At 48.8% G+C, this 14,624-nt stretch overlaps 1 protein-coding gene and 1 long non-coding RNA gene across 2 annotated transcripts; one reads left to right on the top strand and one right to left on the bottom strand.

Moving 5' to 3' along the window:
* The first annotated feature begins 2 nt into the window (after nt 1-2).
* On the top strand, nt 3-3,397 carry LOC136325845 (uncharacterized). Its single transcript, XR_010729319.1, has 3 exons — nt 3-97; nt 501-592; nt 1,596-3,397. It is a non-coding gene; the product is annotated as an uncharacterized lncRNA (long non-coding RNA).
* Nucleotides 3,398-3,962: 565 nt separating this feature from the next.
* On the bottom strand, nt 3,963-14,593 carry PXMP2 (peroxisomal membrane protein 2). The gene is made up of 5 exons (XM_066260899.1): nt 14,421-14,593; nt 12,805-12,918; nt 11,195-11,357; nt 6,864-6,983; nt 3,963-4,314 (listed from the first exon to the last, which is right to left on the bottom strand). The coding sequence occupies exons 1-5, from the start codon at nt 14,540-14,542 to the stop codon at nt 4,246-4,248; spliced, it is 588 nt and encodes a 195-aa protein (XP_066116996.1). The 5' UTR covers nt 14,543-14,593; the 3' UTR covers nt 3,963-4,245.
* Nucleotides 14,594-14,624: the final 31 nt, after the last annotated feature.

Genomic DNA, 14,624 nt, shown 5'->3' with positions numbered 1-14,624 from the left:
CGGCCGGCGCCGCTGGGCGGAAGTCCCGCCTCCTGGGGCGCACGGGCCGCGAGGGCCTCTGCGACCGCCTGTTTCCGGAAAAAGGCCTGGCAGCGCGGTGAGCAGTGGTTCTGTGAGCTTTTCCTCCGTTTGCTGCGGAAGGGTGGGGGGGATAGGTTCAAAGGTCCGAGTGCAGGTCACTCCTCCCTTCAAGCGCGCGTGTTCACGTGGCGTCGTCCTGGGTGCACGAGGGCAGCACTGAGCCCCGCCCTTCGGCAGGGACGGCGCGGGGACTGTAGTGACCGCTCTGCGGGAACGGGAGTGGAGGGAGGGCGGGAGAGGCGGCCTCGGAGATGAGAACTTGGGGTTTGGTTTAGTGAACTGGGAGTCCTCCGCGGGGCCCGTTTGTACTGTAGTAGAATGTACACACACGATGTTACTGTCAACCCCTTACCCGGGGCGTGACGCACGTCCACACTGCCGCCGTCACAACCCTCCATCGCCACTCCTTTCTCTTCTAGAACGGACGCTGGGCACTCGCTCCCCCCTTTCCCTCCTGGGCAGGCTCCCACCATCTGCTCTGTCTCCGTGCGACTGACTCTAGGGACTGCGTGTAAGTAGAATCACGTAGTATTTGTTCTTTTGGGACCAGCTTATTTCACAGTATAATGTCTTCAAGATTCATCCATGGAGGAGTCAGAATCTCCCTTCCCCCTTATTAAGATTTTATTTATTGATTTTACAGAGAAGGGGGAGAGGTGGAACAAGAAGTATAGTAGTTGCACTGTAGCTGTTCATTGGCTGCTTGTCATATGTGCCCTTTACCCAGCAAGCCCAGGGTTTCCAACCTGGGACCTCAGCATTCCAGGTCAGCGCTCTAACCACTGTCCCACCACAGGTCAGGCAAAATCCCCCCCCCCTTTTTTTTTCTGAAGCTGGAAATGGGGAGAGACAGACAGACTCCCGCATGCCCCCGACCGGGATCCACCTGGCACGCCCACCAGAGGGTGACGCTCTGTCCACCAGGGGGCAATACTCTGCCCCTCCCGGGCGTTGCTCTCTTGCGACCAGAGCCACTCCAGCGTCTGGGGCAGAGGCCAAGGAGCCATCCCCAGCGCCCGGGCCATCTTTGCTCCAATGGAGCCTCGCTGCGGGAGGGGAAGAGAGAGAGAGAGGAGAGGGGGAGGGGTGGAGAAGCAGATGGGCGCCTCTCCTGTGTGCCCTGGCCAGGAATCGAACCCGGGACCTCTGCACGCCAGGCCGACGCTCTACCACTGAGCAAACCAGCCAGGGCAAAATCCCCTTTTTAAGACCAAATAAGATTCCACTATGGGGAGACCACATCTTGTTTATCCCATCATCCGACCATGGACACTTGGGTCATTTCCACATCTTGGCTGTTGTGACTAACGCGGCTGTGAACATGGGTGTACAAATCTCTCTTGGTGTCCCTGCTCTCAGTTCTTTTGGGTGCATACCCAGTAGTAGAGTTCGTAGGTCATCTTTGCAGGTGTTTAAGTTGAAAATCAGATCAGACACGATCTGATTTACATTTTAAAAATCGACTCTGGATGTGGAAAATTAATCTATTTTTTTTCTTTTTTTTTTTTCTGAAGCTGGAAACGGGGAGAGACAGCCAGACAGACTCCCGCATGCGCCCGACCGAGATCCACCCGGCACGCCCACCAGGGGCGAAGCTGTGCCCACCAGGGGGCGATGCTCTGCCCCTCTGGGGCGCCGCTCCTCCGTGACCAGAGCCACTCTAGCGCCTGGGGCAGACCCCAGCGCCCAGGCCATCCCCGTTCCAATGGAGCCTTGGCTGCGGGAGGGGAAGAGAGAGACAGAGAGGAAGGAGGGGGGATGGAGAAGCAAATGGGCGCTTCTCCTATGTGCCCTGGCCGGGAATTGAACCCGGGTCCCCTGCACGCCAGGCCGACGCTCTACCGCTGAACCAACCAGCCAGGGCCGAAAATGAATCTATTATCTATGAACTACGCATATCTTTGCTTAAACTTGGTGTCTTGAACTCATACATTTATGTCTCCTAGAAGGTTCCTAAGACAATAGTAAAATGATTTTAAAAAAAAAAGATAAGTACACGAAGACATTTCTGAGTCTACAAGAAAGAATCAATCAGTTGACAAAGTTTTGTATATGTGCTGCCAAAGTGAGCACTCAGCTGACAAAATTTTGTCAGCTAGAAATGGGATCTTTGACCTGGGAAGATGGATCACCATTGCCTGTAGTGAGGGAAGCCAAAAAGCAAGTTCACGCAGTCCAGTGAGTCTAAAAGGTCTGGGGAGTTCCAGACATTGGCTCCCACCTCGGAGGACAGGACGTAGATGGCGCTGAACAGGAGGGTTGCCTTTTACATCCACTCCGTCACCTGTACATTCAGGTGAACACTTCACCGCCATCATGGCAGAAGACTAAAGAAATTCCATTCCAGAGAATTTGAATGAAGGACTGGATTTGAAACGCCAGTCAATTGAGACTGGAATGCAGTAACAACAGTGAGATTATATGAAAGTCACATACTAATAACAGGACCTCGAACCCCTTTCCTCCAATTAACCACAGAAATATTGGCTATGAGGCTTATACCCAGTTCCACTACAAACACTATCCTTTCCCCAGGCAAGAAATAAAGAGGACCAGCCCAAGGGAAGGGCTCAGTTATGGAGAAGGGGTGATTCCCAACAAAACCGGTCCCTGCTTGGTAGGTCTACAGTGACAGTGCTGTTTGATAAATGCAGCCCATTCACACTAAGCTTCCGGAGAATTCCTGAGTGACTTTGAAACACTGAGACACAAGCAAGGATCAACAGACATTTCAGGAAATCCTGATTGGGAAAGATCAAAATAAGGAAAATAAAGCTCTGGTTAAATACAAATAGCACATGGAACAGATGATTTCAGAAAATGTATAATTAAGATCCAAAGGCATATATCCAAGACACTAGGGTGGGATACTATTATATTAGGAAGGAATGTTTAAGAGAGAAAAGGGGTGGGAAAGGTTATTGTAACAGCATAAGGAGGGCAGAAAATCAGCTGAAAGTTAGCAAATGTTTATCATAAGGTTTCTTAGAACATCAGGGGAAAGTCCAGCTCTAACACAGGCCAAAGTCAGTGCAAGGTCCATCACACCAGACACTTTTTTTCTGTGGCATCAGGTAACTAAGTAGTAGTATGTTTTACCACAGTTGTTGTTTTTTTACTTCTTTTCCAAGTGAGTTGAGGGGAGATACAACTCCTGTAAGTGCCCTGACCAGGATCCACCTGGCAACACCTGTCTGGGGCCATGCTCACAGGTAGCTATTTTTAGCACCTGAGGCAGAGGCTCCACAGAGCCATCCTCAGCGCCAGGACTGATGCGCTAGAACCAATAGAGCCATGGCTGGGGGGGGGGGGGAGCAGATGGTTGCTTCTGTGTGCCCTGTCCAGAAATTGAAACTGGCACATCCATATGCTGGACTGACTACCATTGAGCCAACCAGCCAGGGCTTACCACAGGTTTTGTTTTTGGTTTTTTTGTTGTTTTTTTAAAATTTTTATTTTTTTTACAAAGACAGAGAGTGAGAGTGAGGGATAGACAGGGACAGACAGACAGGAACAGAGAGATGAGAAGCATCGATAGTTTTTCATTGCGCATTGCGACACCTTAGTTGTTCTTTGATTGCTTTCTCATATGTGCCTTGACCGCAGGCCTTCAGCAGACTGAGTAACCCCTTGCTTGAGCCAGCGACCTTGAGTCCAAGCTGGTGAATTTTTGCTCAAACCAGATGAGCCCACGCTCAAGCTGGCGACCTCGGGGTCTTGAACCTGGGTCTTCCGCATCCCAGTCCGATGCTCTATCCATTGCGCCACCGCCTGGTCAGGCACCACAGTTTTTTAAAAAGGAAAGATGTGAGGGTAACCCTGATCATGAATTTTTTCCAAAACCACAACAGTCATTCTGAGAAATTAAAATCACCACTGAAAAAGCTACATTATAGTTTATTGTGATTCTAATTCAGTCCAAGGTGACAAGTGAAATCATCTTTACTGTATTTTAGTTTCTAGGCAGTACCTCCTGAGCTCAGCTACTGCCTTTTTGAAATACAACATTCTGACATGAAGAGATTGCTGTTTATCATTTTAGGGCATGTTGAATCACGTGATCTGGAGTCAGATTAGTCTTGACCTGGCTGTTCCTGCAGTCACCTTTGGGCAGGAGAGCATCCCCTCAGAGCTAGTGCGCTTGACATTCTCGTCAGGCCATCCTCACTTCCCCAGGGAGGCCAGGTAGGCATACCAGAACAGAGCCACCAGGTTGGCAAAAAGCACCCGGAACTGCCAAAGAACACAGGCCAAAGTCAGTGCAAGGTCCCTCACACCAGACACCAGTCCTTTAGGACAGAGTTCCTTCACTGTTGTATTTACAGGCCATTACTTTGTACAGAGCACTGTGCTAGGCCCCCAGTGGAGAGGTATGAGGAGGACAAAGAGTTCCACCTAACTACAGGCCAGCCGGGAAAACACAGTAACTGTCCCTCACCTTCCCTTCATTAACACTTTGGTTCCTGGCTCAGCCTCTCTCACCCCAGGACCAGCCATCATGCAGGTGGTTTCATGCAGCTCTTCTGATACCTACATGACCTGCTCTTCACTCAAAGCTGTTACTGTCCCATTGCCATGCTTCAGTGATCTCATAGATAAACCCCTACCTGAAATCACCTCTAGTCAGCAAGTCTACCTGGCATACAAGCTCCATGGAAGAAGCAGTCTGGTTTACTTCATTTATCACTATACTCCACGTCTAGAGCAGTGGGTCATACAGTAGGTGCTCAAACAGTTGAAGAAACCACTGCCCCTTAAGCATCTGCCTGCAACCACCTAAAATGGGAACTCCAACTAAGGCAGGAAAGTAAGAAGCTAGGAAAATTCCTTGGCAAGTGGAATGGTGAAACAGACGGTTAAAAGGCCAAGCCAGATAAGTCCCAAGGTCTTATCTTCCGTAACCAAGGAAACAAGAGCAGATGGTTTATACATTTCTGATCCCGCTGGGGCAGACCTGCCTCTTCCAGTCTGGTCCAGTCCCTCTCTCTCCCCAGTGACATTCTTTGAAGCTGAAGCTGACCAGAGAATGACCCTGACTCCTCTAAACCCTCGCTCATCATAAAGGGCACATCTGATGGAAAGCTGATGAATATCCTATTGAGATCCTCCCAGAAAATTCCAGCCTTTCAGAAAACAGATAAAGACCCTAAGACGACAGACCCAGTGCTCACTTTCCCTAGAGCACACTCATGCCTCCCTTCACCCTTATTTCCTGAGGTGGGTACCTTTCTTTCTAAGTTCTAAAGGTTCCTACGAGACTTTCAGCCAGGGGAGCAGTGGGAGCTCCTGAACCTGTCTTCAAGGGCCCTCCTTTAGCCACTATAACTACTTCCTGTGTCCACGCAGCCCAGCTAGCTAACTCCTTTTGCCTCTGACTTTCTAAAGGGCCAAGGCAGCCTTGCCTAGACTCACTCCTGTGGCTCTGATCTCGCCTCTTCTAACTTAAGTCCTTCCTTTCACTTTCCCCAGTTTTAATAAACGTACTCTCAAAATCATCTAGATTCATGTGAAAGCTTTCCTGCACAAAGTCAAGAACCCAGCCATTCCAAATGGTGCCAAAGCAGACCCGCCTCAGTCCTGGTCCCTTTCCAGTAACACAACTACACAGCATTCTGTCCCTACAGATTCAGTTTTCCAGCCGGTCCTCTGACAACTGTAGATTCCCTCCATGTCCTCAGCCATCCTGTCTCCTTACGTCTTTATTTCCTTCTCTATATGCCTTAGATTCCATACCATAGCTCTAATTTCCTTACCTTCTAGTTCCCAGGCTGCACCCCTGCAAAACCTTTGACCCTCCCTGTCTCTCACAACCTGAACCCCAGGCCTGTGCACATGCTGGTCTTCACCCTCTGTGTCAAATGTGCAGTCTGCTTTTACTCCCCTCAATCTGGCCCCAACCCACCTTTTGCCCTCCAGAGGAAAGAAGGTATAGACAGAGGTCCCCAGGAACAGTCACTGCTTTCCTCTCTTGACACAAAATGCCTCTTCTGATACCTGAGGCCCCTCCCTGTGGTGGGACAGCACATGCACCTCTCTCCATAAGACTGATCTAAGTTTCTAGCTTCACAGCTTCCTCCCTACCCTCGCCCAACTGTTCTAGACTTACTGTAAAAACAAGCTGGCTTAATGCTGATGGCCTCCTCTCCTCTGGAGCCTGGTGTGCAAGCAGCGCGTGCCCCCCCCCCCCAAGAGCCCTAGGCGCTGGGTTTCTCTCCGACCAGCTTTCCTAGGCGGAAGAAACGTGGCCTCTGTGTTGGTACATTTGGTTGGTGGGCGAGTGCTTGTTGTGTGTGATCACACGGGAGGAAGGGAGCAGAGCACAGGAGGCCTGTGGACCCAGCTGTGGATCTGTATTTGCTGCGGGGCTATAATCAACCTAGGATGAGCCCTTTGAGCAAATTTCCACCCCTGGGACCTGGACGCACAGGAGTGATACTTCGAATGTAGAGACGCTGGATAGGATAAGGCGGGGCTTGCCACGAACTGAGTGGCGCGCCCCAGCAATAGGCTTTCACGGCTGCATTTGTGCTGTTCCCGGACTGGAGCCTTTTATAAATGTTTGCGGGACAAATGCATGAAGGTGGACATCTGCTCGGGAGCTGCACCCCACTACGGCGCTTTGTCCCCGAACCCAGAACTTAAGTATTGCGGGTGGAGTCCAGAACCTGGTGACACCTAAGCTCGAGGAAACAGATTATTGCCAGGGGGGCAGATGGCTGGTGGGAAGCAGCCTTTGGAGGCGGCGGATGTCCTGTGGCCCTGCGCAGGGCGGCCGGCCTCACCTGCAAAGGGACATAGTTGACGTTGATGAATTGCACTGGGGTCCAGACGCGCCAGTTCATCCGCAGCGCCGGCCAGAAGGCGCTCCTCACCTTGGCAGCACCGGCAGCTGCGTCTCTGCCCTGGAAAGGAGGGAAATGCGGATGGTGAGCGAGCCTCACTGCTTCTGATCTGAGATTGGGGCACCAGGGTCTGGGGCGGGGGTCCAAAACCCTAACACAGTGGGAGTTTTTAAACTAGACTTTGCTCTGTTTACACGTTGACAGCACACATATATGTGTAATGAAAGGTGCAGTTTAAGGAGCTCACCCACCGTCCAGTTGGAAGAAAAACCAGCACTGCTCACACTGGGTGACGTTTGCCCACGACCCTCGGACAAGGCTGACCTGATACGATGGTTTGATCCATCATGCTACTGCTGGCCCTGCGTACCTGAACTGCTACTTATGGATCAGCAATTAGGTCTTTCCAAAATAATCGCCAAAGTTGATGTATTTCCTATCAAAACTTGTCAGTTTTTAAAACATGGAGCCCCCACCATCCGCCCGCCATGGCCAGGTGGTTAAGTGGATAGAAGGTTGTTTTGGCGTGCTGAGGTCCTGGTTTGGGTCCCTGGTCAGGTTACATATGAGAATCAACCAATCAACGTACAACTAAATGGAACAACCAGTAGGTGTTTCTCTCTCTCCCTCCCCCCCACAAATCAATGGAAAAATTTTAATAATGGACCCCCCAATATTTATTCTAAATGCCCCAATGAAGGATAAGTGCACAACAGCCACCTCGTAAAGGATAATGATGGAGGTCTACCTTACTACAAAATTCAAAATACTATAAAATATGGTGATGAAGTGATTGATCATAAAATCAATAAAAATATTTAAATGATGTGATAAGTTAATGTTTCAAAATACAGAGAATTGTTAAATGGTAATGAAACAATTAGCTACTTAAGTGTTAAGCTATTAACACCAAGACAGAAGTATATCTCCCACTCTAAATAAAAATAAAACCATGAGAATACTAGGGGAAAGTACAGAATATTTCTTTTATCTTTGGGTTTATCAAAGTATACAAAATAAAGTCATAAGAATAAAAGAAAGTATAGGAGAGTATTTCCAACATTTTCCTTTAAGGAAGCCTGCAAAGGAAGCAATGATAGATCTGAACACTGGATTTTCAAAACTTATTTATGGAGACACTATAAAAAACTTCATTTTTATAACTTAAAAACTTTATATGAATTTAAAAGACTAACATCAAAAATTGGGGGAAGCCTGACCTGTGGTGGCACAGTGGATAAAGTGTCGACCTGGAACACTGAGGTCGCCAGTTCAAATCCCTGGGCTTGCCTGGTCCAGGAACATACAGGAAGCAACTACTATGTGTAGATGCTTCCTGCGTCTCCCTCCTCTTTCTCACTCTCCCTCTCTTTCTCTCCCCTCTCTCCAAGAAAATAAAAATAAATAAAAAATGAGGGAAAATGCCTACCATTTGTGTTTGGTACAGGATATCCTTAATATAAACAGATATACAGCCTGACCAGGCGGTGGCGCAGTGGATAGAGCATCAGACTGGGATGCGGAGGACCCAGGTTCAAGACCCCGAGCTCACCAGCTTGAGCGCGGGCTCACCTGGTTTGAGCAAAGCTCACCAGCTTGGACCCAAGGTCACAGGCTCGAGTAAGGGGTTACTCGGTCTGCTGAAGGCCCATGGTCAAGGCACATATGAGAAAGCAATCAACGAACAACTAAGGTGTCACAACGAAAAACTAATAATTAATGCTTCTCATCTCTCTTTGTTCCTGCTTGTCTGTCCCTATCCATCCCTCTTTCTGACTCTGTCTCTATAAAAAATAATAATAAATAAAAACATATACAAATCAGTAAGCACTGTAATAGAAAATAAGCAAAGCTCACAGAAGCATATAAAAAGGTGTTCTGCCTGACCTGTGGTGGCGCAGTGGCTAAAGCATCGACCTGGAAATGCTGCGGTCGCCGGTTCAAAACCCTGGGCTTGCCTGGTCAAGGCACATATGGGAGTTGATGCTTCCAGCTCCTCCCCCTTCTCCCTCTCTGTCTCTCCCCTCTCTAAAAATGAATAAATAAATAAATTAAAAAAAAAAAAAGGTGTTCAACTTCATAGATATAAGGTACAATATTTTTCACCTATCAGATTGCAAACTTTTAACTTACAAAAAAAGTTTTCCATTGATTTGAAAGAAGCATCAATTCACTGTTCTCCAGTTGTTCCCTTTAGTTGTGCACTCACCGATTGCTTCTCATATGTGCCCTGAACAGGGTTTGAACCTGTGACCTCGGTGTGCTGGAACGATGCTTTATTCACTGAACCACCCAGTCAGGGCCAATGGCAAACTACTTAAAAGGAATGTACAACCACAGTTGTCAGGAGTGTGAGAAACAAACCTCATACAGACGAAAAAGCTGTAAGGGGTAAGTACACTGGAGTCACAAAGGCTGGGTCCTGACCCTGACTCTGGACCCGCAAGTCACAGGGATCATAATAGGCCAGTTATTTACCCCTCGGGCCTTGGCTTACACAGCTGTCAAATGGGGTGGAGGTGGGGCCAAAATGACATGAAGCGCTCAAGACAGAGCTTGGGACAAGGCAAGTGCTCGATAAATGTCAGCTGGTGCCATTACTTCTGCCTCACCACAAGGAGGATAAAGGAGGATGACCTTTTCAGACAACAGTGCTAGGAATTAACCAAACAGGAATCCTTACACAAAAGGGACAGGCATATGGTGGAGTGCTGTAACTTGATGTCTATGATCAATGCGTTGGCTGCAGTGGCAGCTGGAGTGTGTGTGATTGTGAGTGTGTGAGGTCTAGTGTGATCCCACACATATCATTTATGTGTTGGGTACTTGATGCGTTTTGGTAACTCCACACATATAGGTATAGGATTTTTGCTTTTTAATGAAAATATATTCCCTTCATATTTAGAAGAAAATATAAAGAGAAACAGCCGTGGTACCCTCACTTCTAATGTGGGCATCCTTTGCTTCCTCCTGGCTCAGATTTCCTGAGGACTTCCCAAACGTTTCTTTTTACTACCAGGGACTTATCAGCAATCACTGTTAAGTCTAAAGAAACATCTTTCTTACTTATACACTGGGTCACTTTACACAACAAGGGGTATTCTCCTGTGTTAGGAACAAAAACGCAAGATGTTTCAAAATAAAACCTGAGAAGCCTTCACCTGGCTTTGATCAGTTGAAACAAATTTCAAGGCAGAGCATGGCATAACTTTGGCAGAGCAGAACAGAGAACAGGTAGTGGGGGTTGGAGGTGCCAGGGGACTGGGAAGGACCTTGCCTCGGACACATAAGAGCAGAACTCTCAGCCCTGGCCGGTTGGCTCAGCGGTAGAGCGTCGGCCTGGCGTGCGGGGGACTCGGGTTCGATTCCCGGCCAGGGCACATAGGAGAAGCACCCATTTGCTTCTCCACCCCCGGCCCCCCCCTTCCTCTCTGTCTCTCTATTCCCCTCCCGCAGCCAAGGCTCCATTGGAGCAAAGATGGCCCGGGCGCTGGGGATGGCTCCTTGACCTCTGCCCCAGGCGCTAGAGTGGCTCTAGTCGCAGCACAGCGACACCCCGGAGGGGCAGAGCATCGCCCCCTGGTGGGCAGAGTGTCGCCCCTGGTGGGAGTGCCGGGTGGATCCCGGTCGGGCGCATGCGGGAGTCTGTCTGACTGTCTCTCCCCGTTTCCAGCTTCAGAAAAATACAAAAATACAAAACAAACAAACAAACAAAAAAGAGCAGAACTCTCATGCAGTGGGCTGTGACATGAAGTCTGGGCTGTTGAGGCAGCTCTTCAGAGCACTCAGGATGTCCAAGCACTGAGTCAGCTCAGGCTTCTGCACCACCGGGATCTGCAGCTCCTAGACCACGCATCTCTTTGGCAGTCTTGTGATGCATGTGGACCCTTTTCAGAATCATGTTTTATAATCTATAACATATACAGGACCACAGAGGAAATAATTATACTGAAGACAGCTATAAAAGTATCCAGAAAAGTTTTATGATGGACTGGTATAAGTGCTTAATTCACACATTCAGTGACAAGACCTAAGAGCACAAGCATCAGGGATACTCAGGGATATCTAACTGATGTGTGACTGCCACTGCGGACCCACAGGCACTGTGAATACAGCTGCGCTTTGCTTCCCATATTCATCAAGGAAAATGTGAGCCTTCCTTTGAGGGTCACAAAAGGTTCACAGACCCCCTGAATTCTACCCCTGGATGCCAGGTTAAGAATCCCTGTGCCCAGTGAGAAGTTGCTGTAAGCGCTGCAGCAGGGACCAACCTCCAGGAAGTTCATGACGAGGAAGAACAGCAACAGGAAAGCTGGTGCAAAAAGGAGGCGGTCCAAGAGGAGCCTCCTGACCCCTGCCCAGGGGACCTCGGGAGGGATCCAGTGCTCCATGAAGAGGTAGAAGAAGTGACTTAGCGGCCCTGTGAAGAAGAACCTGAGGCCCCCGGGGGGTGAGCTGGACCGCCCTTCTCTGGTCTAGGCTCACCCCCAACACCAGGTCCCCAACCCCGCCTCCCGGTGTCTCTGAGCACTGACCACACAGACCTGTGGGCCTTCTGGAAAGCATGCCTTCTTTAAATGTCACAGGAATTCCTTTTTGCCTGACAGACTAGACTCCTTCCTGCCTTGGACCCACCCTACCTTCATGTGGCCAGCTCCTTCTGAACACTGTTGGCTTGGAGAGTTCTTTCCTGATTGTTCTAGATAACAAACCCAAGACTGTCTCTGCCACTTCTCATTCCAGACCCCATTTTGTTCTCTTCATAGCATTTGTCACTGCACGTCATGATCTCATTTGTTTGGTAATACCATATAGTGTCCTTTCTTTACCCCCTAAAACTGCCACAGGATAGGATCATGTCTGTCCATTCACTGTTGTGTCTGCAGTGCCTGGAACAGGCCTGGCTCAGAAGGTGCTCAGTAATAAACAAAAGGACACACCTCTGATGTTGGAGCTTTCCATCAAACCCTCTAGGGTCATGAGCCAGGGTGGAGAGAACTGGACCCAACCAACCACAACATCTATTGAGACAACTGACCTGCAGCTTCATAAAATTCAGCAATAAAAAGATGGGCAGAGACCCAGGGGGTCTCCCAACGTCTGACACTGAAACTCTTTAAACAAGTGGTTCTCAGTTGTCCTTTCCCACCATGCCAGAGAAAGACAAGTGGCCTAGAACAGGGGTTCTCAATGGGAGGAGAAAGAAGTCTTAAGGATGGAAAACTGGTTGGCTAAGGCCTCCAAGGTGATTCTGATACACTCCCCCTCTCTAGGGGTGAGGAGGGGCTTATAGCTTTAAATACATTACGGAAAATGTTGTAATGAATAAAATTAATACTTAAAAAATGATTATTTGTGAATTATGAGTTGAAAAAAAAATCACTTGTTGCAAAACATTGCAAAATAGTCCATCTATACAAAAACTATTGTTGGCCAGAGAACTCAGTGGATTTAATTAGTAACTCGTGAATCTCTGTGCTTTTGCAATTCAATAAGTGGTTCAGAAACTGGATGTTTTTCAGGACACCTAAGTATTTCTTTTCTGAGGGTTTATACTATGAAAATCACTAACTGGCCACATTTGACTGTTTTCTACTTTCAGAGGTCTTTGAGTCTTAAAGTCTGACTGTAGTTTCAGGTGAGTTATCCACTCTTTGTTTCCTCAGGCCAATGAAGAGGCCACTCTCACCCATCGAATTCAAAACAACCATGTAAAACGAGAAAATAAGTGAAGATGACGCTATCCGCTGTCCTGATTTCACCCATGATTACTTCAGTGCTTTTAAAAATTATTTCCCCAAATTAGTTTGTTCCAGAAATTTGATACCTTAGCTTTGTTGTACTTTGCTACTGGGTTAGCCAGCCCCATTATGGAACTCACCCATAAATGGCATATCTGACAGGCCCACTGACATCTAGCTTTTGAGAGCAGCTTTCTTTTTTCCGCTTCTTAATCATCTGGGCCAGGAAGTTCCCAAGTGCTGACAAAATGCCACTGTGGAGAGACAATAAGACATCAGGAGTAACCAGCATGCGGGCTCTGTTTCTGCCTGGAGTTAGCAGGACTGTTCTGAGATCATGCGGGGGGTGGGTAGAGATGAATCCTCAACAAAGCAGCTGCAATGCAAAGTCCCTGTGTCAAAGGGTGGGGACAGCAGAACACACACAGGATCACGGGAAGATCTATACTTGGTGGGCTGATCGGTGTCGTTATCCTTTTGATATTACACTATAATTTTGCAAAAGGTTACCATGTGTAGGAGAGAGGTAACAGGAGGAATCCTTATGATGAAAATATTCTGCATTTTGACTCTGTTGATGGATAAAACCTGTACATATAAGAATGCTATAGAACTACACTCATACACACATGGCAAGTATAGGAAAAGCTGGGGAATCTGAATATGATATGTGCATTGTATCCATGCTGGTGTTCTGGTATGATATTGTGTTTTACAAAATGTTACCAAAACTGGGCAATGTTAGGGAGAACTGGGCAAGTAAGTGTACAAGGGACCTCCCTGCATTATTTCTTGTAACTGCATGTGAATCTAATGATCACAATAAAAATAGGCCCAGTCACTCTAAGCCTTGGTCTACAACTGCCTTTTGAGGAGCTCTCTGAGCTAAAATATCCAAAAGTCTTAACGTGGGTAATAAGGACCTTGATCTGGTCCTGGGTTCTTTCTTCCTTATCTTCTCCCCTGCTCCCTGTCCTTTTTTTTTTTTTCAGTGAAAACAGACCTTTCCACTCCTCCGTCATTAGCTTGCTCCTCCCTTAGGACCTTTGCACATGCTGTACCCTCTGCCAAAGAACATTTGCTTCCCTTCTTTGCATGCCCTGTGCCCTCCCTCCATTCAGGTCTCTGTTCAAATGTCACCTCCTTGGGTATGTTCCATTTTATATATTTACCTGCGTTTTGTCTAGTTCTTCACTAGAATGCCAGCTCCAAGAGGGTCAGAGCCTTACCTACCTGTCTTAAATCACTGCGGATGCCCGGCACACGGGAAGCACGGAACACACTTGTAAAAATTAGTTAACTAAAAGTAATGACAGGGTGTGTGTGTCGGGGGGAGCTGTCTTATAAAAAGTTTAGCGCTCCAGATCAAAGGGCGGAGCTCATCAGCAGCACCTGGGCGCTGTGCTAAGAAGAGAAACCTTGACCACCTCGCCCCTCTCATTCTCAGACGGAGGGCCAGACCCCCGCCCCCACACACAACACCAGGCCTCTCGGCTGCGGTACGATGTCTGCAGGACGACCCTCCCGGACTCAGAGCTTCCCTTGTCTGGCTCCTCCGAGTGCTCAGCTTCAATGCCTACAAATGACCGTGTCGTGCCCGATGCACAAAACCGCAGATGCCGAGCAGGTTCCAAGCCTTGGGAAGCCGATTTTACACGCGAGATTTCGCCTTCCCCACTCAAACCCCCCGGGAGGCGTTTACACGGCTGGGTCTCCGCGGCCGCCCCTCGCCTGGCCCCGTCCGCGGCGCGCCAACCTGGTGACCGCCTTGGTGAGCACCGGGTAGAGCCGCAGGAGGCGCAGGTACTGGGCGAGCACCCGCCGCGGCAGCGCCCCGAGCCCGGCCGAGGACCGCAACCTGGACGCTGCCGGTGCCATCGCCAACGCGCGCGCACGCCCCCCACCCCGGGTCCACTCTGCGTGGGGCGTGGGGACGGACCAACATTTCCCGCCCCGTCGC

The sequence above is a fragment of the Saccopteryx bilineata genome, chromosome 2 (assembly GCF_036850765.1).
Source record: "Saccopteryx bilineata isolate mSacBil1 chromosome 2, mSacBil1_pri_phased_curated, whole genome shotgun sequence".
Taxonomy (NCBI): Eukaryota; Metazoa; Chordata; class Mammalia; order Chiroptera; family Emballonuridae; genus Saccopteryx; species Saccopteryx bilineata.
This window is presented reverse-complemented; position numbering and strand designations above follow the sequence as displayed.

What these genes read in the sequence shown, in the direction of transcription:
- PXMP2 (XM_066260899.1), bottom strand. Translation starts at nt 14,542, where the DNA reads ATGGCACCGGCAGCGTCCAGGTTGCGGTCCTCGGCCGGGCTCGGGGCG. An exon ending in CTCACCAAGGCGGTCACCAG is followed by an intron (nt 12,919 to 14,420) that starts GTTGGCGCGCCG and finishes GTCTCTCCACAG; the next exon opens with TGGCATTTTGTCAGCACTTG. An exon ending in TCGTCATGAACTTCCTGGAG is followed by an intron (nt 6,984 to 11,194) that starts GTTGGTCCCTGC and finishes CCTCCTTTCCAG; the next exon opens with GGCAGAGACGCAGCTGCCGG.